Source organism: Daucus carota, chromosome 3 (assembly GCF_001625215.2).
Source record: "Daucus carota subsp. sativus chromosome 3, DH1 v3.0, whole genome shotgun sequence".
Lineage (NCBI taxonomy): Eukaryota > Viridiplantae > Streptophyta > Magnoliopsida > Apiales > Apiaceae > Daucus > Daucus carota.
Genome location: NC_030383.2, coordinates 4,401,475 through 4,423,877, shown reverse-complemented (window position 1 = coordinate 4,423,877; position 22,403 = coordinate 4,401,475). Strand labels below are relative to the sequence as shown.

General features: G+C 36.1%; 4 protein-coding genes across 7 annotated transcripts; 3 read left to right on the top strand and 1 right to left on the bottom strand.

Moving 5' to 3' along the window:
* Window positions 1-1,282: 1,282 nt before the first annotated feature.
* LOC108213333 (hypothetical protein) lies at window positions 1,283-11,336 on the top strand. Of its 4 annotated transcripts, XM_017385115.2 has the most exons (14): window positions 3,139-3,504; window positions 3,612-3,653; window positions 7,583-7,977; window positions 8,115-8,327; window positions 8,410-8,502; window positions 8,581-8,703; window positions 8,801-9,301; window positions 9,400-9,660; window positions 9,772-10,052; window positions 10,143-10,304; window positions 10,398-10,499; window positions 10,598-10,664; window positions 10,756-10,854; window positions 10,960-11,336. In XM_017385115.2, exons 3-14 carry the CDS (start codon window positions 7,597-7,599, stop codon window positions 11,047-11,049), a joined length of 2,373 nt encoding a protein of 790 aa, XP_017240604.1. In that variant the 5' UTR covers window positions 3,139-3,504; window positions 3,612-3,653; window positions 7,583-7,596; the 3' UTR covers window positions 11,050-11,336. The 4 variants fall into 4 exon arrangements, 3 of the variants coding, with proteins under 3 accessions (XP_017240604.1, XP_063944869.1, XP_063944868.1); XR_010289700.1 differs by lacking the exons at window positions 7,583-7,977; window positions 8,115-8,327; window positions 8,410-8,502; ... (7 more) ...; window positions 10,756-10,854; window positions 10,960-11,336 and adding exons at window positions 1,283-1,538; window positions 1,634-1,696; window positions 1,774-1,890; ... (1 more) ...; window positions 2,368-2,526; window positions 2,610-2,761 and having other exon boundaries at window positions 2,937-3,504; window positions 3,612-4,001; XM_064088799.1 differs by lacking the exons at window positions 7,583-7,977; window positions 8,115-8,327; window positions 8,410-8,502; ... (7 more) ...; window positions 10,756-10,854; window positions 10,960-11,336 and adding exons at window positions 3,981-6,465; window positions 6,546-6,651; window positions 6,737-7,493.
* A 2,618-nt stretch (window positions 11,337-13,954) lies between these two features.
* LOC108213717 (alpha carbonic anhydrase 7) lies at window positions 13,955-16,056 on the top strand. Its single transcript, XM_017385511.2, has 7 exons — window positions 13,955-14,158; window positions 14,260-14,477; window positions 14,905-15,011; window positions 15,107-15,212; window positions 15,303-15,470; window positions 15,561-15,614; window positions 15,693-16,056. The coding sequence occupies exons 1-7, from the start codon at window positions 14,065-14,067 to the stop codon at window positions 15,861-15,863; spliced, it is 918 nt and encodes a 305-aa protein (XP_017241000.1). The 5' UTR covers window positions 13,955-14,064; the 3' UTR covers window positions 15,864-16,056.
* Window positions 16,057-16,136: 80 nt separating this feature from the next.
* LOC108211963 (rust resistance kinase Lr10) lies at window positions 16,137-18,385 on the bottom strand. Its single transcript, XM_017383696.2, has 2 exons — window positions 17,498-18,385; window positions 16,137-17,403 (listed from the first exon to the last, which is right to left on the bottom strand). The coding sequence occupies exons 1-2, from the start codon at window positions 18,162-18,164 to the stop codon at window positions 16,280-16,282; spliced, it is 1,791 nt and encodes a 596-aa protein (XP_017239185.1). The 5' UTR covers window positions 18,165-18,385; the 3' UTR covers window positions 16,137-16,279.
* Window positions 18,386-18,978: 593 nt separating this feature from the next.
* On the top strand, window positions 18,979-21,606 carry LOC108211618 (rust resistance kinase Lr10). The gene is made up of 4 exons (XM_017383262.2): window positions 18,979-19,985; window positions 20,063-20,104; window positions 20,194-20,223; window positions 20,333-21,606. The coding sequence occupies exons 1-4, from the start codon at window positions 19,142-19,144 to the stop codon at window positions 21,406-21,408; spliced, it is 1,992 nt and encodes a 663-aa protein (XP_017238751.1). The 5' UTR covers window positions 18,979-19,141; the 3' UTR covers window positions 21,409-21,606.
* Window positions 21,607-22,403: the final 797 nt, after the last annotated feature.

The window sequence follows — 22,403 nt, the reverse complement described above, 5'->3', positions numbered from 1 at the left end:
CAGCCGAGCCGAGTTTAATTTTTACTTTTCCTGACCAATCGAGTGAGTCTTCTTATCACATAGAAGATATGCTTGAACTCGAGCTTAATAAAAACCGAGTTGCACTCAATTTATTATCGAATAATGTTAAGCTGAGCTGAGCTCGAGCAATTCATTAACGGTATAAATTTAATTTAATAATAAATATCCAACCGCTTAGCTTCTACATTTAAATATCAATTTTGACTCAAAAATTAACCTTGGATTTCAATAAAATCTACAAAAAATTAAATAATTAAATGTTTGGACAACAATTTTATATTTGAAGTGTTTGAAATATTAAGGATATACGAAACCTCTTTTTAGTAACTAACCAACTTTTTTTAGTTTTGACGAGCCCAACGTAGCTGAACGATCTCAAACTGCACATGTTAAATGCTTGGAACGGACTTGTTTTTTTTAACTAAAACTCTTTATGTTCAAGCTCGAGTTCAAGTTTTAAACCAACCTAGGCAAACCAAGCTCTTCACAAACCGAGCTTGAGCTTATTTGCAAACAGCTGAGTTCAAGAACAACCTTGACACGTCAAACACTTGCCTTTTCTTTTTACCAGTAGAAGTGGGTATTATTATGTAAAGCATCTTGCAGACCCAAAATTCTGCTTATCAAAAAGAGGACTATGAAATTTTAGCTTTCTTCTTCCGAAGATAAATAATCCGTTGTCTTGTAAATTCAGTACTATCTAGTGCACAAGGTCTCTCTTCGGCAGGATGGAAGGTCATGATATATGCACCAGTTACCTTTAGAGTTTACAATTTTTCTAAAAGTATTTCTGCAAAACTTTTGCATTGTCCATTTCATGACGATCTTTGCTACCTTTAGAGTGGCCATTTCTGAGTATTTAATATGAGCACACACATGCTTGTTCTTTTATGAGTTGAAACATCAAACACTCTCTATAAGGTGTAAGAAAGTATACAACAATATATAAACTAAAGCTTGATTACTCAGCACTCACTTGGAAGAGTAGGACCCTAACATGCATTAAAATGTATAATGTATTAACACTTAACAGTACAAGTTGTAAACGGGAACACATGGGGTCTTCACGAAAACAGCCTCCCTGCTCTTTCACTAAAGGAGCGTGGTATCATACATTTTACCCTCCCCAGACCCTGCTCTAAGCGGGATATACTGGACATGTTTGGTCTAGTACAAGTTCTCAATGGATTACCAGATCTCCTATGTGGTGTCTATAAATAGAAGGGAAGGTTCATTCACATATCTCAACAACAAACTCAATTGTTTTGCTTTTGCCTCTCCATATCACTTTATCCGAAAAGAAATATACAAAGAGAAGAAAAAAGTATGATGTTTAGGAACTTCATGGAGACGGCAAAGCCTTACATAGCCATGATTTCGTTGCAATTTGGATACGCTGGTATGAACGTCTTAACCAAAGTCTCTCTGAACACAGGGATGAGTCATTATGTGCTTGTTGTTTATCGACATGCTTTTGCTACTGCTGTGATTGCTCCCTTTGCTCTTGTACTTGAGAGGTGATCCCTTGATACTAAATAACCTATCTTTGCATAAACGATAATCAGTGCCATGGAAAAGAACTTTGAATTGATTCTTATGGTATGATTTGCAGGAAAGTAAGGCCAAAGATGACATTTTCAATCTTCATGCAAATATTTGTGCTGGGACTCCTAGGGTGAGCATTATACTAGGCTAGTGTTTCGTTCAGTTTCATGTAGAAATGCTAAAATATGTTTGGAAATTGACGGACAGGCCGGTGATTGATCAGAATTTCTACTATGCTGGATTGAAATTCACATCCCCTACGTTTTCTTGTGCCATGAGTAACATGCTCCCTGCAATGACATTTGTCATGGCAGTTCTCTGCAGGTAATATTAACTACTTATTTATTAGTCCCTGTGATCCTGTTTATAGGTCATTTGACTATTTGCATGTAACTTTACGTGCTTTGGCCATATAGCAGAAATTAAGCATTAACACAACGGAGTCTTATAAGTTTATGTAATTGTATAGGATGGAGATACTGGATATGAAGACAGTAAGATGCCAAGCAAAGGTGGTTGGAACCGTGGTGACGGTTGCAGGAGCAATGTTAATGACATTGTACAAAGGAAAGGTAGTTGAAATGATATGGAGCAGCCACATTCATCCTATTAAATCCTCTGCCCCTTCCACCCCTGTGGACGCCGACAAAGATTGGATCAAGGGCTCTATTCTTCTTATCATAGCTACTTTTGCCTGGGCTTCTTTTTTCATCCTTCAGGTACTTTCTTGATTTATTTTCAACCTGAATATATCATTTTAATATGAATATTAAAATAATTAGTTGTGATCGTATGATACAGAACGTGACAATGAGACGATACACAGCTCCCCTTTCACTGACATCACTTGTGTGCTTCATGGGCACTCTGCAATCTATTGCTGTAACTTTTGCTATGGAGCACAAACCCGGGGCTTGGCGAATTGGCTTTGACATGAACCTTCTTGCTGCTGCATATGCTGTAAGTCTTTCCCTGAGACTGCTAACTATTTGAAAAGAACAATAAAATAAATGCATAATTGTTATTTATTTATGAAATTGCAGGGTATTGTGTCATCAGGCATTGCATACTATGTCCAAGGTCTAGTCATGGAGAAAAGAGGACCAGTCTTTGTAACTGCTTTCAGTCCTCTGATGATGATCATTGTCGCAATCATGGGCTCTTTCATCCTCGCGGAAAAGATTTTTCTTGGAGGGTAATTTATCATTCACATATTAACATCCATTTAAATTTGTTACATACCGTAACAATCAGAATTGTTAAGCTCGTTTAAGAAATATAGTTGTGTGATTGTGTCACTGTTAACATTGGTTGTGTCTGGTAATTTTAAGCAACAAATAGAAGTAACTTATCTTGGACTTTTATTACAGGGTTCTTGGTGCAGTACTGATTGTAATGGGACTTTATGCTGTTCTATGGGGAAAGTACAAAGAATACACAGAGAACACTACTAGAAAAAGTGCAAAAGACATCACCCATTTAACAGCGGTCGGTGATGCCACCGATGTTAAAAAGGTTTTTAACATCGTCAAGTTTTTAACCGATGTTAAAACCATTTCTAGCATCGGTTTATAAAAGAACCGCTGTCTAATCTCCATTTTTAAAAAAATTTAAAAAAAGCGCCCAGTACTTGTAATTATTTTGTCTATCTTATTACACACCCCGCTTCTTTTATTACACAAAATACACCTCCCCGCCCTTAACCAAATATTTGCTCCCCGTTTTCCCCCCTTTCTCCTCTCGACTCTGCACTGCTCTCTCTCTCGACTCTCTCTCTCTCGCATCTCCTCCAGCTCTCTCCCTCTCATATCCATCTCTGAGCATCTCTCTCTCACCTCCATCTCTCACCAGGCTTGAACTCATCTCTCAGCAGCTGTGACCAAAACCCTAGTTTTGAATTAGCTACAATGGAGCTTGCTTTGGGTTCCTAACTTCTTGGTATGGTTTTGGGTCTTTTGATTTTGCTATTTTGCTCTTAATTTTGGGTCTTTTTGCTTGTTTGCTCTTGCTTTGTTTTGTTAATTTCTTGCTCTCCTTTTCGGCAGATCTGGAAGTAGCTTTCGAATTAGCTTTCGGGTTGTTTTAAGGTATGAAGTTTCTCATTTTTTGTTTGATTGATTTGATTTTAAAATTTTAACAGCATGCATTAACATTCTTGTGTTCGATTGGTATTTTTTTGTTTGTATATTTCATATCTAAACACCAGGAGATGCTAAGCTTAGCATCTTACAGTTATGTGTACATTTTTATATATCATATATAAACATTAGGAGATACCTTGCTGGTTTTGTGCTTATTTGTTTTTTATATATCATATATAAAATAATTTAGGATCCTTGCTGGTTTTGTGCTTATTTGTTTTTTGTGAATATGTATTAAATTGTATTTCTTGTGTATGTTTGAATGATAATCAGGTAGGTTGGTTTGGTGATACCTTCTTGTGAAATTTATGGATAAGTCGTGGATTTTGAAAGATAGGGATTCATTAGACTACGAAATAGGGGTTGAAAATTTCTTGATCTTTGCCAAAGAAAATGCAGTTGATTGTAAAAACATTCCTTGTCCGTGTGGTCGTTGTGGTAATTTCAAAAAATTTTCTGTGAAAATCATCAGAGGTCATTTATATGAGAACGGTTTTAGTTTAGGGTACACTGAATGGATTTGGCATGGAGAAAAATGTGTCGAAACTAGGTCTTCAGCTGGTAGTTCATACCCTCCTGACTTGAACAGAGTTGCTGCCACACAAACAAAACAAGTTTGTGAGGCAGCATATGGTACTGGTGATTATGATGAGGAGGCACATGAGTTTAAGAGGTTTGTGGCCGACGCTGAACAACCTCTGTTTGAGGGTAGTGAGTGCACTAAGTTAGAGTCGATGTTAAAACTGCATAATTGGAAATCGAGGTTTGGCATTAGCGATGCTGCCTTTACCGACTTGTTGTCTTCTGTTGGCTCTTTCCTTCCAAGTGGTCATGTTTTGCCTGTTAATGCATATGAAGCAAAAAAGAACCTATCTGATCTAGGACTTGATTATATAAAAATCCACGCATGTCCTAATGATTGCATACTGTATAGGGGTGTATATAGTGAAGGTTCCAAGTGTCCCAAGTGTAATTTATCTCGTTGGAAATTGGGGAAGGATGGTAGAGTTAGGACCAATGTTCCAGCAAAAGTTTTATGGTACTTCCCTATTATTCCCAGATTTAAACGGTTGTTTAAATCTCCTTCTACTGCTGAAATGATGTCTTGGCATGCAAACCACCGAATTCAAGATGGCCTGATGCGCCATCCAGCCGACTCTCCTTCTTGGAGGAATATCGATCATAGGTGGCCCATCTTTGGTAGTGAGTCTAGAAATCTTCGCTTAGCGTTGTCGGCTGATGGTATAAATCCACATACTAATAAGCTAATCAATAGGTATAGCTGCTGGCCAGTGGTGTTGGTAACTTATAATCTTCCTCCATGGCTATGCATGAAGAGGAAGTTTATGATGTTAACATTATTAGTTTCTGGTCCGCATGAGCCGGGAAATAATATAGATGTATACCTACAACCAATGATTGATGATCTAAAAAAGCTCTGGGAAGAGGGGGAACCAAATGTTTTCGACGGGTATAGTAAATCTTATTTCACTTTAAGAGCAATATTGTTGTGGACGATAAATGACTTCCCTGCATATGGTAATCTGTCTGGCTGCGTTAATAAGGGGTATATGGCATGTCCAATATGCTGCGATGATACCATAGCTAAATACTTGACTCATAGTCGAAAAATGTGCTACCAAGGCCATCGTCGGTACTTGCCTCGACATCATCCATATAGGAGGCAGAAGACAAGTTTTAATGGAGAACAAGAGCATGGACAGGCACGTGAACCCCTTTCCGGAGAAGAAGTATTAGCGCAGCAGCAAGAAGTGAAGTTTACTTTTGGGAAAGAAGTGAAGAATTCCCAGAGGGTAGAATGTGTATGGAAAAAGAAGTCAATTTTCTTCGAGTTAGAATACTGGAAGTTTCACCACATTCGCCATTGTCTCGATGTAATGCACATCGAAAAAAATGTCTGTGATAGTCTCATTGGTACCCTTCTAAATATGCGGCATAAATCTAAAGACAGTGAAGCATCTCGCCGTGATATGATGGAGATGGGTGTCAGGGGTGATTTAGCTCCACAAGTAGGAGAAAAAAAAACCTACTTGCCCCCTGCACCTTATACTCTGTCAAAGGCGGAAAAAAAGAAAGTTTTGTCATCATTCTTATACATGAAAGTTCCTTTTGGACATTCATCAAACATCAAAAATTGTGTGTCGATGTCTGATATGAAAATGTACGGGCTAAAGTCCCATGACTGCCACATCCTCCTCCAACAGTTGCTCCCTGTTGCCATTCGATCTGTTCTTCCGAAACATGTTAGAATCAGCATAATTAGATTGTGTTTCTTTTTCAACTCATTGTGTAACAAAGTTGTAGATGTATCAAAACTAGATAAACTGCAATCAGATGTGATAGTGACTTTGTGTGAGCTTGAAAAGATATTTCCCCCCTCGTTTTTCGATGTAATGATACATTTGACAGTCCACCTGGTTAGAGAATTGCGTTTATGTGGACCAGTTTTCTATAGATGGATGTATGCATTTGAAAGGTTTAATAAAGTGTTAAAGAGTTATGTTCGAAATCGTTATTATCCGGAGGGTTGTATAGCCGAAAGCTATATAAAAGAAGAATCAGTTGAGTTCTGCTCAGAATTTGTTGGACAGAGTGGCACTGCTGGACTTCCGAATGAAAAAAGCAAGCTTTCGGGTCCATTATCTGCTGCAAAAGTAATATCAGTTGAAGAAAACGAGCGAGACGAGGCACATCTGCATGTCCTTCAAAACAACTCTGAAGTCTATCCTTATATTTTGTAAGTCTAAGCTATTACTTGTAACTACGTCTTCTTATATATTAGATACATCTTTTTTGTTTAATATTGTCATTTTTCAGGATGCATAAGGAGTATCTTGAAAGACTTTACCAAGGGAAAAAAAAAAGTGCTCAGTGGATGATGGGTGAACACAATCGGCTATTTGCTGATTGGTTTGAAAAAAAAGTAAGTTTGGCCATTGTTTATTTTTATTCAAGTATTTCCAATCATGAAATAAGATTGAATTCATTTTTTCCGGTTATATGTGCAGGTTAGCAATGAAATTAAGGAGAATGTTGATAGTGTTTCTGAAACGATTAGATGGTTGGCAGGAAAACCATCTTATTATGTTTTGACATATGGAGCATATCTAGTTGATGGAGTCCGGTACTTCACAAAGGAGCGAGATGATTTGAGAGTTGTCCAAAACAGTGGTGTTTCTTTAGTGGCGAAGACAGTCCAAGTCTCCAGTGCTAAGGATTTGAATCCCGTGGAGAGCGATATGAAATTTTATGGAATGATCTTAGATATATGGGAGTTAGATTATCATGAATTCAAAGCTCCCCTGTTCTTGTGTAAGTGGGCAGAGAATGAGAGAGGAATTAAGGTAGACGACCTTGGATTCACACTTGTGGACTTTAGTCGACAAGGGCACAAGAAAGATAAATTTGTGTCTGTTGACCAAGTAAAGCAAGTTTTTTACGTTGAAGATCCGATTGATGCTAGATGGTCTGTTGTATTAACCTCTACGACTCGAGACTATCACGATGTGTATAATGAAGATGATTTAGGAGACACGGTCTTGGAAAATCCCCCATTCTGCTCTGCTATACCCACATGTGATGTTGATGCCCTTGAGCATAGTGTTAGTCATTGTAGACAGAACATTCAGGGAATTTGGCTTAAAAAGTCAACCTAGGATAAGTTTGTTGTTTTTAATATATTGCATCTTTTTATTTGCCTTTACCATGTCTGATTGTTAGACTTTAATCTATTGCAATATGTGTTACGTGCATTTTTTAATTTTTCAACGTTATTCTTTTGCCTGCTTACTTTCTAACTATTCACCTGTATTTTATAATTGTTCACCTGCAATTGGCTTATATTGAATCAACAGATTGAAGGAAAAGAATGGCACCAAAAAAGCAGAAAGTTAAGAAATCCAAGAAATCCAAGCCGGCAGCTGTGCAGGATAATGCTGATCAGCTGGTTGATGCAGGACAAGAAACACAACCTGAAATTACACAATCAGAAACTACTACTACAGAAACTAAAAAAAAACGATATGGAGGTGCTCGAGGTCCTTCGTCTATGTATAAAGTGGTGGTAAAAAAGGCTCAGGGCAAGAAGTTCAAAGTTAGATGCAATTATATTGGAGTTCCAGTGGGAAGAGTTAGGCACACTTTGCAGTCTTACATAGGAATGTTGGCGAGGACTATGATTCCGATCGATATTAAAAGCTGGCCATTTGTCGAACGTGAATTAAAAAATAAGTTGTGGATGGATATCCAGGTAAAATCTAATAAAATAATAAAATTACATAGTCCTATAGACTTATATATAGTTGTTAATTGTTTAGTAAATGAATTTTCATGTGTTATATATATATTTAGTACTGTTGACTTATATATAGTTGTTAATTGTTTCAGAATGCTTTTAAAATTCCTGAGGAATGTGAGTCGCTTGTTCTGAAGTCTGCTGGAACAAAGTGGAGACAATTCAAATCTGAATTGACTACTGATTATGTCATTCCATTTAAGGGAGACAAGAAGAAACTGCGGAAGCCTCCAAAAAAGTACGGATTTGTTGGTAAAGATGTTTGGAAGAGATTTGTTGCTGAAAGGACGAGTGATAAGTGGATGGTATTGTTTTACATTTATTTTTAAATCACATTTGCATTTTAAATTCTTCCTTTAATTCCTTTATTGTCTATTATTTTTTCAGAAACTTCGTGCAAAACAGAGCAAAATAGTAGAGCAACGGAAGTATCCACATCGGCTGTCCAGGAAAGGCTACATTGGTTTAGAAGAAGAAGAAGTACGAAATTCCTTACTCTTATTGTAATTTCCAGTTTCATAATTAATATGATTATAAATACTCTTCCATTCTGATCAGGTGAAGGCGGGAAGGTTGAAGCCTGGAGAGAAACCCGATCGAGCGATTCTCTGGAAGAAGGCACGTCAAACAGCGGAGGGTATGGTAGTTGATACCGGGTTGAGTGATGTTCTTAAAAAAATTGTAAGCTATAGTCTTTGTGTTTTGTTTTTTAATTGTTTTATTAATCAATTATGTGCATTTTATGCTTTCTTTCTGAATGCACACGTGGTGTTTATAGGATAACTTACTAGAGATGAAGAAAAAAGGTGAATTTCAGCCGTCTGGAAGTGATGACGTATTAACTAGAGCACTCGAGACTCCCGAGCATTCAGGCAGGGTTCGAGGAATTGGAAGTTATATCACCCCAAAACTATGGTTTGATTTGCCAAAAGAAAAAAAAAGAAGAATTACCAAGAGTGAGCTGGAAGATCGTGATCGTATAAGGGATGAGGAAATGGAGAGAACAAGACAGGAGATGGAGAGAACAAAGCAAGAAATGGAGAGTTACAAGGAGGAAATGGAGAGAACAAAGCAAGAGATTAATGCGCTTAAATCTCTTCTTAGTGCATCCAATATTACATCCTCTCCACTGTCGGACAAAGACAGTTGTCCAGTAGAGAAAGCAACACATAACCAAGGAGCGGTTATACCAGCAGCTGCACCAACTTTGAGGGAGGAGTTGATTGTTGATGCCGATATTGAATATGTTGGTGGGGACCCCCCTCCACCCGCAAAGAAGGTAAAAAGTTGTGTATATATACTTATAACTAAACAGGAGAGATAATTGTCCATAGAAAACACTATATGTACATGACAATAAATACTATCTGAATGCAGGGTCCGCGATCCTGTGAGTTGTCTGTAGACAACATAGAAAACAAGGTTGCATTCGGCACGATTTTTGATGATACAGAATTGAATACTGTAGTTCATGGTGTGCCTATCCAGCCTGGACATGTTCGTGTTGCGGTGGACGGAGCCATCCAGGGAGATGCCTTACTTCCTGTGCCAGTAGAGGGTGAACTAGAGACTGTGAAACAAGCAATTGGTTCTATGGTTTCTTGGCCAGAGGACTTGATCACTATTCCACCTGCTGTGGTATTCCTTACTTTGTATCCATTTTATTGTATTTACGTGTGTTTTATTTACGTGTCTGTGTTATTTCTAGGAAAAAAATGTGTTATTGAAGTTCTGATTATTTATTTGCAGAAAACAAGAAAGGATGCATCGAAGAAAAAAGACAAAATTGAGATGCGAAATGTGGTTGCTAAGTTTAAGAAAGTGGAGGTAGCTAACAGTGTGCCCAATGGTTTTAACTCGTTGTATAAACATGCAACAACCATAATGAAAGAGACTGGGGACTCTATTGCAATTCCATGTGACGTTGAGGTGTTTGGTTGTGATAAGGTTATCTACATATTGCATGAGAATTTAATTGCTTTATTAAAATTTGAAGAGATTGGCCAAGCTGCAATAACAGCACATATGTCGTAAGTTTTTTTACTCCATATTCTTGTTTCATTTTCGATATTAATATTGCAAAATACTGTGATATTTTATTAATATTTATTTATTTGTAGTTACTTGCACGGTATGATTCGTGAGAATAATGAAATGGATGTGTATGGCTTTATTGATCCTGGGGCCACATTTAACCTTAACAAGGAGTTTGAAACTTATGTTGTTAAGCGGTTGATGAATGGCAGCTATGATCGCATGTTCTTGATGCCGCATAATTTCAAGTAAGTTTCGACAGCCTTTGTAATTATGATCTCATGTTCTTGATTGAGATTTGGTGATGAATCTGACCTTACTTAAATTTTAAATGAAAACAGTTATCATTGGATTTTGGTCGTAATTTATGCTGGTGAAATTTTTATCCTCAATCCTCTGTCGCATCCAACTCATTTTCCTCACTTGGAAAAACCATTATTAAGGTGAATTCTTTAAATTTGTTTGTCAAATTTAAATGTATCTATGTTGAATTTTCTTATTGTCCCTAAAACTAAGGACACGAAAACATTCTTTACTGTAGTGCATTTAAGACTTTTAAAGCTCAGACTGGAAGGGGAAACACTGTTCCTAAAATTAAAAATTTGGCTGTAAGTATATTTTAGCATTTGAATATCAGTGATCAGCAGATCAAATTTTATGTTTGTTGTGCTGATAAATAGTAAACTCTAATTTTATTAGGGATCTCCTAAGCAACCAGGTGGCCGTGAATGTGGTTACGCGATTATGCGCTATATGAAAGATATAATCGAGGATAAAGAAATGACTTTTATAACTAAGGTATAGATTTGGTGTTCTGATGCAAGTACTTGACTATTATTGCTAGGTTTTTTGTTTTATACAGCTGCTTAACTATTATTGTTGTCTGTTTCTTATACTTTTCAGTGGGCTAACAAGAGTCGTAAATCTTACAAGATGGAGGAGCTGGATGAGGTTCGTGTAGAGACGCTTGCCTATATCCAAGACAAATTGTGATAGATATGGCCTCCTGTCCAGTAGCTAGTTGTATATATCCTGGTCTGCTCATATTTTGGTCTAGTACTTGATCGATCTTCAAACATTATGCTATAACATTTTGTCTAGACATGTCGTACTTATGATTCAGATCGATAGGTACTAGTTAATGAGGTTGGTAGTTTTTGGTTGGTTGGAGAAACTAGTGGTATTATTTGGTTGGTAATTGTTTGGAATTATATATGTTGGATGGATTCTTGAATGGTACTTTTAGAAGATATTGGATGTTTGGATGGAATTTATATAAATGGTGATATTATTGGTAGTTTTTGATTTGTTGGTTATTGGTAGTTTTTGGTTGGTTGGTTATTGGTAGTTTTTTGTTGGTTTCTTGAATGGTGATTTTGGTTTTTTGGTTCATATATATATAAAAGGCAGGGGTGACTTGTAAACCAAAGCAACAGCGGGCACAAAATAAATCAATGTTGATACATGTAAATGACAACGGTTATAATTAAAAAAACAATGTCTTTAAACACAGAACACATCAGTGCCTTAGAAGAAGATGATGTCCTATTGAGTTTTTACATCGGTTACTTATAGGCAAACAAGAACCAAAAATTTGATATTACATTGGTAAATCTAAAATAGAGATGTCTTTGTACTATTTTAACATTGATTTCTTAAAAAAAACCATGTTAAAACAAGTTACTACATCAGCTAACTAGAAAGGGGTGATGTTAGAGGTTCCTATGGACATCATATCGTTTTTAAGAAACGATGTCTTTATCTTATTTTCTCTGTAATGTGACATGCTAAAATTGACATATATCAGGAGATAAACCAATATTCAGATAGAAATACTGTCATTAAATGTAATACAATTCAAAAACGACATCAGAAACTAAGTGCGAGACGATGTCTTTGTTTGTATTTAACATCGGCTCACAACCGATGTTAAATATGTAGGACCTTTCTCTACACATGCGAAGACATCGCTTACAAAATTTTTTAACATCGGTTGTGAGCCGATGTCTATTGCTCTGTTTCTAGTAGTGGAAAGAAGTGAAGGATGTCAATAGTAATAATAACATGATGATGATCAGAGATATCGAAGCAAACAACCTGGAAGTAGTGCAGAAGAAGGAGGAAATCCAAGAATGACGAAAAGAAGACGAAAGAAATGAGAAAATAAGAGGGGAAGAGATATATTTTTGTGATATGCAGAGGATAAAATACTGTCGCAGTTTTGCTTTTCTCAATATGACAGATAATATCGGGAGGGAATTATAATTTCCAAATTATTATTCTATTTTTATAATTATAAGAGAGTTTATATCTCAATCATTATTTTATTCCATTTATATGGGGATATAATCGTGGATCCATTTATGATTAGATTGAAAATATATTTATATGAAATCATTGAGAATTAAAATAACTAAATTAGTTGATAACTCACTCTGAAAAAAATGTATTTTCACATTTGTCCGGTTTCGGTGTCAATAATATCCGTCTGTTCCCGCATCTTTTAGGTCAATTATAAGTCCTCGAAGCAACCTTTGTGGAAACTAGGATGGGCGCGGGTGCACTTCGGAGTCAGTGAGTGCTATCTCCGTCTCCGATCCCCGAATTCCAGCCCCACCCTCACTCCGCCCCGAATCCCGAATGAGGATTCTTTTTCTCCCCGATCCCCGTCCCGAACGGGGAACGAGGATCCCCGTGGGGATTCGGGAAATTTAATTTTTTAATAAAAAAATAATGACTTTATGTTATATAATATACTTTTTAATAAAAAAAACAAAATACTAACTTCTAATATACTAATAAAATGATATTATCTCATATTTTCAACATCAAATCATATTAAAATCGATTTATAATATAAATAAAAGATAATTATAAAATATATTATATTACAAATATAATTATAATCGACCAATAAAAATAAAGATTATTTTTTAATTTTAATAATACTATATAAACTTTTTATTTTTAATTATTTATTTAGTATAATATATATAAAAATATTATTGTTTTTATATATACACAATCGGGGTCAGGGATCGAACGGGGAGACACGAATCCCCGACCCCGCTCCGATCCCCGAATTTTTAATAAAACTTTACCCGATCCTCGCCCCGCTCCCGAAATTTCCCCGAATCCCCGACCTTAACAGGGGCGGGGATCGGATCGGGGTCGAGCGGGGGTGAATGCCCATCCCTAGTGGAAACAGGTAACACTAATCGGCTTTTCAAGCAGAATTTTGTTTTGAAAATTAAAAAAACACGTTTAGGAAAATAAATTTTTGGGAATAGTTAAGAACAGAAAAGTACTCCCTCCGTCCCATTTTAACTGCTTTTGACTTTTTTACACGTATTTTAAGGTGTTAAAAAAATCATATCTAAATATAATCATTCTTTATAAAATGTATATCAAATGAAAGTTTAGAATCTAAACTTTAATTTGATATAAAAATTGAATTTTTTTATTAAGTGTAGATATAGATTTTTTGCATCTCAATATACGTGTTAAAAAGTCAAACATCAGTTAAAATGGGACAGAGGGAGTACCTAATAATGCACCATGAGGTCTTCATCCACTCACGACTTAACCTAACTACCCAAGGTTTGTGGTCTGGTCAACATTGTCCTAACGGTCACGACAATGGGCCTTTTCGTTTTTTACTTTTGATAAGTATTTTAAATATAATTAAAAAATATTATATTTTTATATGAATTAAATATTTGTCCTTTTATTTATATTTTTTAATAAAAATTTATACATATATTATATATTTCCATTAAATATGTGTCAAAAATAAATGTGACGTTAGTCCTAGCACGTAACCAATACTGTGAATGTACTGTCAAATTCCACTAAGAATACTTTACGCTCTTCTATATATAAAACCCTCCGTGATGTGCATAAGATTATACACTCTAAGTGCTTGTACAGTTGTGTTTTAATTTACACTTTTTGGATCGATCAGTATCTACTACATCTAATTCAAAATATCGATCTTAGACATACGAAATGAGATCAAAATTTATAGTTGGTCTTATTGTTTGTATTCTGATTCTGCATGCGCAAACAAACCAAGCTCAAGAACTCGGCAGCTGGTTCTCAGGTAATTAAGCAACAAATTTTACAGATATTTTTTCATTTTCCCTAGCTATATATGTTCCATTTCAGCCATTTGAAGTTAGATATATGCTGTCTATAATTTAGCGGAACAAGAAGAATACTCGTATGATGAAAGCAGCGGGAGGGGACCTAGCCAGTGGGGAAAGCTAAAACCAGAGTGGGAATTATGCAAGAAGGGGAAAATGCAATCTCCGGTTGATCTGAGAAACGTAAAGGTTGAGACTGTTCCAGACTCGGAGCAAGTATATGCGCAGCACCAACCTTCTTTTACAACCTTAGTAAATAGAGGACACGATATTGCTGTAAGTTAATAAATTTACTTGCATTCCAACGTGACGTTTAGAGCAGTACTAGGTGCACAAAATTGTGTACAGAATTTTTGTACATAATGATGTGGCAATAGATGTGTTGGGTTTTGATTGGGTGATTGATGTAAATACAGGGGCCCACTCTTATTAAAATTCAATACATATCATTATGTACAAAATTTTGTACACATTTATGTGCACCAAGCATTTTCCTTATGTTTATATTCTAGTTATCTGCCCGACTCCACCCTAAGCACATGGAAGTCTGTCGGGTTATTTGGCTATCAGTGTTGTACCAACTAAAGCGAGCCTGACTCCACAATAATATTATATTTGCCTCTCCCACAACAGAGATATGAGATAACTGCTAACACTTTGTACCTAACATATATTAAACTTGTGATGGGATATGAAATTGCAGCTGGAATGGATAGGTGATGCAGGATCAATTGAGATCAATGGCATGGAATATCGACTCCAACAAGTTCATTGGCATGCCCCTTCTGAGCACACTGTCTATGGCATGAGGTACCCCGATATCTCTCATCCGCGTCTTACCAACAGTTAATTTATTTTAAAAAAAATAGTATTCTTATAACTTCGGAATTATTATTTTATTTTAGATACGAGTTGGAACGACATGCAGTTCATGTAAATGTGGAAACAGACGAGATTGCTGTGATTAGTGTCCTGTACAAAATAGGCCGAAAAGATCCATTTCTAAACCAGGTATTAATTTTTGTTCTAAAGGATTATGTAAGCATACTTAATCAACTATTTCCTGCTCTTAATTTTCATGTCTAATGTTTTGGCCATCAGCTGAGGAGATATTTGAAGGCTATGGTGGAAACAAACATAAATGAAACTTACCCCGGAATAATCGATCCCAGTGATATTACAGGAGATGAGGAGAGTTTTTATAGATATTCGGGTTCCCTTACGACTCCCCCTTGTACTGAAGGCGTCACTTGGACTGTCCAGAACAAGGTTACTGATTTTCACTTCAGTTTCATCTTGCCTCTTTTTTTTTTTTCTATTATAATAAATCAGTTACTAATTTTGAATTTAATGTTGTAGATAAGGACTGTTTCAAGAAGACAAGTTGACCTGCTGCTTGATGCTGTCCATGGTGTAAGTCTTTTTAAACATTGGAATTTAATTATGCATCTGCTTTTTATTTTTACTTATATATAATTGTGACTTATTCAGAATGAAAATGCGAGACCAGTGCAAGCAATAAACAAGAGGAAGATCTACCTCTATGTTCCTTGCCAAGGGAATGACTGGACTTGTGTTTTCTCTCGAAAAAAGATGGACTGGAGTGTCATTTTCTATCCACTGGAGTATTTGCAGCGCAAGCTATTCTACACATCCAGTTGAATATATTTCACTCTCAATAATACGAACCCGAGCGACTTCAGATTGTTGGAAATAGATTTTTCTCTTCATGATAGAAGCCCAAACTGATTTCACAATAGTGATTGTGTGACTGATCAAGAACACTTCCATTTTTACTGTCAATTAAGATTCACTATTCTCACGTTATTATTATCCAAATAAGTTCTTGGCAAAACCTTCATGTATAGCTGCATTGAACTTGGAACTAGTCGTGCTGGGACAGAGCATCGTGCTTTTAAGACCGAGAGCAACAGCAAGCAATTAAACTATAATTTAGCATGTTACAACGAGATTACATTTCTGATAATGAGTCTAAGCAAAATATGTAAAATGTAAACTATGATAGAACAATGTGAAGATATTTCAAAGCTACATACTTACATTACTTATCTTGTTAGTTAATCAGATTCAGAAATAGCTTCCAGATGGTTAGTGAATGGTCTTGCATTTAGTGATCCGAAAGGATTAGGTGGCATTGCTGGATACTCTGCTCTTTCCAGCATTTGAACAACTTGTTTCATGACAGGTCTGTCCACTGGATGCCACGCTATGCACCTTAGTCCCACAATCGTCAATTTTTTTGCAATGTATAAATCTTCTTCGTTGTCTATTTGAATTGCTATTTCCCCACCTTCCTCCAAACGGTGATAAATCCATTCTGGAAAGTATGTTTCACTTGTGTTTTCATTCGTATCAATTTCCCCATTTTCCCGTGCCCCTACCATTTCAAGTAACAACATTCCAAAACTATAGACATCTGATTTGGCCGACACCTTTCCAAAATTCCTAGAATATACTTCAGGCGCAATGTACCCAATGGTTCCCCTGGCCACAGTCATTGACACAGCACTCTGGTCTTTCGAGCACAGCTTGGCCAAACCAAAATCTGAAACTTTGGGACTGAAATTTTTGTCCAACAAGATATTATGAGGTTTGATATCAAAATGGAGAATCTGTTGAGCGCACCCATCATGAAGATATTCAATTCCTTTAGCAATGCCTAAAGCAATTTCTTGCATCTTTTCCCAACCGAGAAATTTTTTCCCATGATTTTTACCAGAATATGTGAACTTTGCTAGGGAGTCATTAGGCTGGAACTCATATACCAGAGCTCGATTGCACCCATCAGCGCAATACCCAACCATGCGAACCACATTAACATGATGGATTCGTCCTATAGTACCCACTTCGTTAATAAAGTCTTCCCCATTAGCTTTGGGATCGCTATGCAAGACCTTCACTGCAACCGTAATTTCATTGGTGATTTTACCTTTGTACACGGATCCATAACCTCCTTGACCTAATTTATACCTGAACTGACTAGTGATTTTCTTGATATCAGCAAAAGTGTATCTTGTCGGTATCATGGCTTTGTAATCCGCCAGAAACATTTCAATTTTCAGTTGATCATATTTTTTTTGTTTAAATGATTTGACTGTATAAAACGATAATCCCACAAATAGAACCGCTATTAGAACAGAACCTGAAATTATACCTGCTATAGGCTTAATCGATTCCTGACCTGTAAAACCATTTTGTAGCATTAACATTTTATAACATGATCACGAAGAAGCTGTAAAAATTAGAATTCATCAAAAATTTCTAAAATCAATTACCTCCTGTAGGTTGTTGTGGGGGAATGGACCAGTTGAAGGTCTGGTAAGACTGCAAAATGCCGTAAGAATCAAAAATCTTAACACAGGAGATTATCGGTGAGACACTAATGGTTTCGCCTTTTGTGAATGTGTAAACTGGGAAATCTTCTCCGCTTAGAGAAGTCAGCCTTTTAGTTGATCCAAAATAGCCTCCTTTAAGTTCTGAGGAGCAACTGACGAATGTTACATTTTTCGGAGGTGATATTAATCTGAACGGAGAAGGATATATAGTGGATGAGAAAAAAGAATTCGACATGGGAACCAGTTTCAGACTGCTGGTTTCACTCTCATAGGCCAAATCCAGCTCTATTTCTCGCGATGTGTAATTGATCTTATCGACTTCTGCTTTGATAGAAAGGAGGAGTTGGGTTCCGTGGAGGCTCGTGTTTGCGAGGTACTGGATGTTTATCTCAGTTTTTCCCCTGTGGCAGAAAATTTGGAAACCGGGAAGGCCACAGTGCTTCGGCTGCTTATGTTTGAGCCAGAAAGGGAACCGAATTTCGGGGTCATAAGGGAAGCATCTTGCGGCCCTGCATTCATCTGTATTTGAATCTGCAGCTACAAATCCTACTGAAAACCACGCTAGTAGAAAGCAAGAAAGAAAAATAACTACTGGGGACTTGACCATAATTTAGCTGATTCAAAATTTGTATGTGAAGACTGAAGAAGAATGATGATTGGATTTGGATATTTATTCGGGGAAACTTGTAATAATTTATCACTTACAATAGGAAGAAAAACTACAACACTACAGAAGAAAAATAAGTACTTATCGAATCTTCTCAGCTTATTCAGTATGCAAAGAAGCTTAACTAGCAAGGCTGATGAGTAAAAATACGATAAACGCACTGTCCAAATCATGCTCTTCTAAAACAATCACAATGTGAAGTAGAATTGATCAACAAAGGCAACCTGAATTGACATGCATCTTAAGGGACCGTTCGGGTGAGTTTAAAATAAGTGTTTCTTGCTTAAAATAAATGAGTGGAGTAGAAGTTAGAAGGAGGATAAGACTTATAAGTGATTAAAGTGTTTGGTAAATAAGTAGAAGCCCTGAAATAAAAACCAGCATTCCTAACTTTTTATAAGTGCTTCCTAACTTATTACACATACGATACAAATAAGTGCTCATAGCTTATAATCCAAAAGCTGGACTTATAAATCTCAGACAAACACCACTAAATGACTTGTATAATGTATATATCTTAAGTGTGACATTTGAGGAGAGTCGTGCCCAACTTGTTTGACGTTGAATTTTTGATGCATGCATTCTCACTCGCTGACTTGCTGATAGAAAAGAACTCATCTTTGCTGTCTTATATATTACATTATCATAAATAAAAATAATTATAATTTTAGTTTATTAATATTATAATTTTGATTATAATAATGTTCTCTCCATCTCGATTTAAATACAAGAGAAATTATTATATATCAGCATAAAATTCTTTTTCTCTACCATGGAAACCAAATTATTTGGTCTTAGGGAAGTTCTCTGAAAAATTAAAAGTTTACTGATTCTTCAAGGCTCATTTGTAAACGTAAACTGCGACTATTCTTAGGCAAAAGTGTGAAGAGTTTTCTCAATTTTGCTGTGGAAAAAACATGGGGTTTTGGAGCTTGCCTTACTCTGTACCTGCAAATTACACAACTCTCTCTCAAATACTAACAATCATCTTGATAATATACTCCTCCTCATGCAAAGCTACCTTGCTCTCTCCTTCATCTTGTGGTAATATCCAAAACATAACCTGTCCTTTTACACTGAAAGGTGATCATCAGACATGTGATGATTATCAATTCACCTATCAGCTTTCTTGTGCCAATAATCGCACCAGCTTATACACCCCTTCACATAAACTCTACTATGTTGAAGACATCAACTATGAGAATTTCACCATTAGAATTGTTGATCCGGGGCTCGAGAAGAATAACTATTCTTCTCTTCCTTTTCAATTTTTTCAAGACCAAAATTTCTATCAGGATGAAGTAGCAGAATATACCGATATAACGGAGCATAATTGGCCCGTTATATGGATTGAATGTCCGTCTCCTGTAATTTCCAGGAGATACTTAAATGTTACATCAAAATTTTCATCATTTTCGTATAAGGTTTTGGAAAAGTATTATAGTTATTCTTATGCTTATGTTGTGGCTGGATCGTTAAATATATCAGAACTGGAAGATAATTGCAGGGTGAGTAAGATCGCGTGGGTGTCATCCCAATGGCCTCTTACTGATCATCTCTTGAATAAGGCTAAACCTGAGTTTTCGGAAATTCATGATGGGATGGTTTATGGATTTGATGTTGCCTGGGAATTCCTGCACTGCTTGAAGTGTGACAAAAGTGGAGCGAGCCATTGTTTTGTTGGATACGAGCCTCGTGCTTGGATTTGTGAATACAGCTGCAACTTCCATCGGCTAAACTCTTACAAAATTTCACTGAAGTGTGAGTAAAGACTTGAAAATTCATCCGGTTGCAATTTAAGAAGATCTTGAGTCTTGACATTTATCAATATCATGTAGGCCTGAAGATGAACTTGGATGGATTGATTGAAGCATTCCAGGGTGAGCTTTGCAGATTTTGCTCTTTTCATATAAAAAAAATAAATATCAGTACTTATCTTGATTTTTGTTTTTCGTTTAATGCTTAATAGGAAACAAGAGGCTTATAGGACAGATTACGGGTAAGATGACTTCTTCTTGCATTACCTTTTTTTACTTGAGTTGTAAAAATTGCATTCAAATTTGAGTCTTGTGACTGCAACTGTGCTAAGAATTATTTCAAGCTTTCAGGATCATTTTTTGCTGCAAGATATCTTTTCGGAATCCCATTTTTGCTTGCTGTATTGGTTTACAGAGCAAAAAGAAGGCATTTATCTATTTACAATACCATTGAGGATTTTCTTCAAGCTCAAAGCAACTTGATGCCTATAAGGTACACCTACACAGATATTAAGAAGATCACATATAATTTCAGAGATCGGTTGGGTGAAGGAGCCTTTGGTACTGTTTACAAGGGAAAGCTCCGGAGTGGTCTTTCTGTAGCCGTAAAGATATTGGCCAAGTCCAAAGCAACTGGACAAGAGTTTATTAATGAAGTTGCTACAAGCGGAAGGATTCATCATGTCAATGTGGTGGAACTTGTTGGATTTTGCTTTGAAGGTCAAAAACGAGCTCTGATTTATGAGTTCATGCCTAATGGATCGTTAGAGAAATACCTCTTTTGCAAAGAAGGAACAGAGAAAGAAATGGTTTCGTTAAGCTGGGAAAAGATGTATGACATTTCCTACAAAATAGCAACTGGGATTCATTACTTGCATCGCGGTTGTGACATGCAAATTCTGCATTTTGACATCAAGCCTCATAATATTCTTCTTGATACGAATTACAATCCAAAAATTTCTGACTTCGGGCTTGCAAAATTGTACGCCACTGGTGACAGCATTGTGACTCTCACCGCGGCAAGAGGAACAATGGGCTACATGGCGCCAGAGATGTTTTACAAGAATGTCGGAAGCATTTCATACAAAGCGGATGTTTATAGTTTTGGAATGTTGTTGATGGAAATGGCAGGCCGGAGGAAAAAATCGAACCCGTTTGTGGATCATGTCAGCCAAAATCACTTCCCCTCGTGGGTTTATGAACAATGTACCGAGGGAAAAGAGATTGAAATGGATGGTGCTACAGAGGAAGAACGGAAATTAGTGAAAAAGATGGTGATAATAGCATTGTGGTGCATACAATTGAGGCCGAATGATCGGCCTTCGATGAACAAAGTCATTGAAATGTTCGAAAGAGATATTGAATTTTTGGTGGCGCCTCCAAACTCCTTTTTCTATCCTCAAGAAGATCCTCTGCCAGCTAACTAGGTGTTTCCTCAAATTTGCTTCCTCGTCAGATATCTTGAACCACACTAATTTCGCTTTACCAAACTTTGTGAGGCCAACTGTGAACTAAAAACATGTGTATTTAATTTGCGGGAACCTTTAAACCTGTTTGGGGTCAACCTTTTTTTTTTTAATATAATTTAAGTGCTTACCTTTTTTAAAAAGAAATATATATATTTATAATTTTTTTAAATATAAATGTTAAGGATTATATTCGTTATTTACCAAAATGATAAATAAGGACTTCTTTTATTAAAAAGTAGAATTATAGATACTTTTCGTTTAGTGATAAATTTTTATTTCTGAAAAATAGGTTTAAAATATATGATAAAATCCAAGAGACCTCAACTTATCAAGAAACACTTGTACACTAATTATCATTTATACTCCTATGTCAACCTAGTAAATTGTGGTATTTAATAATGACAATCAAATCTAAATATATACTACTATAAGGTATTTTTGTATCCTAAAATACAACAAATTAATGATAATTTATTATCATGTTTAACTAAAATCAGCAATATATTTGTCGTATTATTTGAAAAGAATTACTCCCTCCGTCCCCTTTTACTTGTCCCTTTTGAAAAAATAACGCATCTTAAGAAAATGTTAGGTGGATATCTTGTTTTCATACATATCCCTAATAAATGTGATGAATTAGATAGAGTTGTGTATATATATATATGCTAGTCAAACATTGGAATTTGTTACATTTTGAAAAAACATACAAAAAGTTGCTTTGAAAAGAGAAGTGGACAAGTAATTTGGGACAAAAAAAAATTTCAAAAGGGACATGTAAAAAGGGAGGGAGGGAGTAGAACAGAGTCGCTATGAATTAAATGCACTCGTTAAAAAGAACATGTTTGTTACGGGCACGAGAAACACATGCATATGTGAACAAAAATGGACCACAGACGATCGCTTCAAAACATAATTAATGGACCACTAATATTATCGATTTGCATGTGTACAAT

What these genes read in the sequence shown, in the direction of transcription:
- LOC108213333 (XM_064088799.1), top strand. Translation starts at nt 4,016, where the DNA reads ATGGATAAGTCGTGGATTTTGAAAGATAGGGATTCATTAGACTACGAA. An exon ending in GAAGTCTATCCTTATATTTT is followed by an intron (nt 6,466 to 6,545) that starts GTAAGTCTAAGC and finishes GTCATTTTTCAG; the next exon opens with GATGCATAAGGAGTATCTTG. An exon ending in CTGATTGGTTTGAAAAAAAA is followed by an intron (nt 6,652 to 6,736) that starts GTAAGTTTGGCC and finishes TTATATGTGCAG; the next exon opens with GTTAGCAATGAAATTAAGGA.
- LOC108213717 (XM_017385511.2), top strand. Translation starts at nt 14,065, where the DNA reads ATGAGATCAAAATTTATAGTTGGTCTTATTGTTTGTATTCTGATTCTG. An exon ending in ACTCGGCAGCTGGTTCTCAG is followed by an intron (nt 14,159 to 14,259) that starts GTAATTAAGCAA and finishes TCTATAATTTAG; the next exon opens with CGGAACAAGAAGAATACTCG. An exon ending in CTTGGACTGTCCAGAACAAG is followed by an intron (nt 15,471 to 15,560) that starts GTTACTGATTTT and finishes TTAATGTTGTAG; the next exon opens with ATAAGGACTGTTTCAAGAAG.
- LOC108211963 (XM_017383696.2), bottom strand. Translation starts at nt 18,164, where the DNA reads ATGGTCAAGTCCCCAGTAGTTATTTTTCTTTCTTGCTTTCTACTAGCG. An exon ending in CCCACAACAACCTACAGGAG is followed by an intron (nt 17,404 to 17,497) that starts GTAATTGATTTT and finishes ATGGTTTTACAG; the next exon opens with GTCAGGAATCGATTAAGCCT.
- LOC108211618 (XM_017383262.2), top strand. Translation starts at nt 19,142, where the DNA reads ATGGGGTTTTGGAGCTTGCCTTACTCTGTACCTGCAAATTACACAACT. An exon ending in ATTGATTGAAGCATTCCAGG is followed by an intron (nt 20,105 to 20,193) that starts GTGAGCTTTGCA and finishes AATGCTTAATAG; the next exon opens with GAAACAAGAGGCTTATAGGA. An exon ending in GCTTATAGGACAGATTACGG is followed by an intron (nt 20,224 to 20,332) that starts GTAAGATGACTT and finishes TCAAGCTTTCAG; the next exon opens with GATCATTTTTTGCTGCAAGA.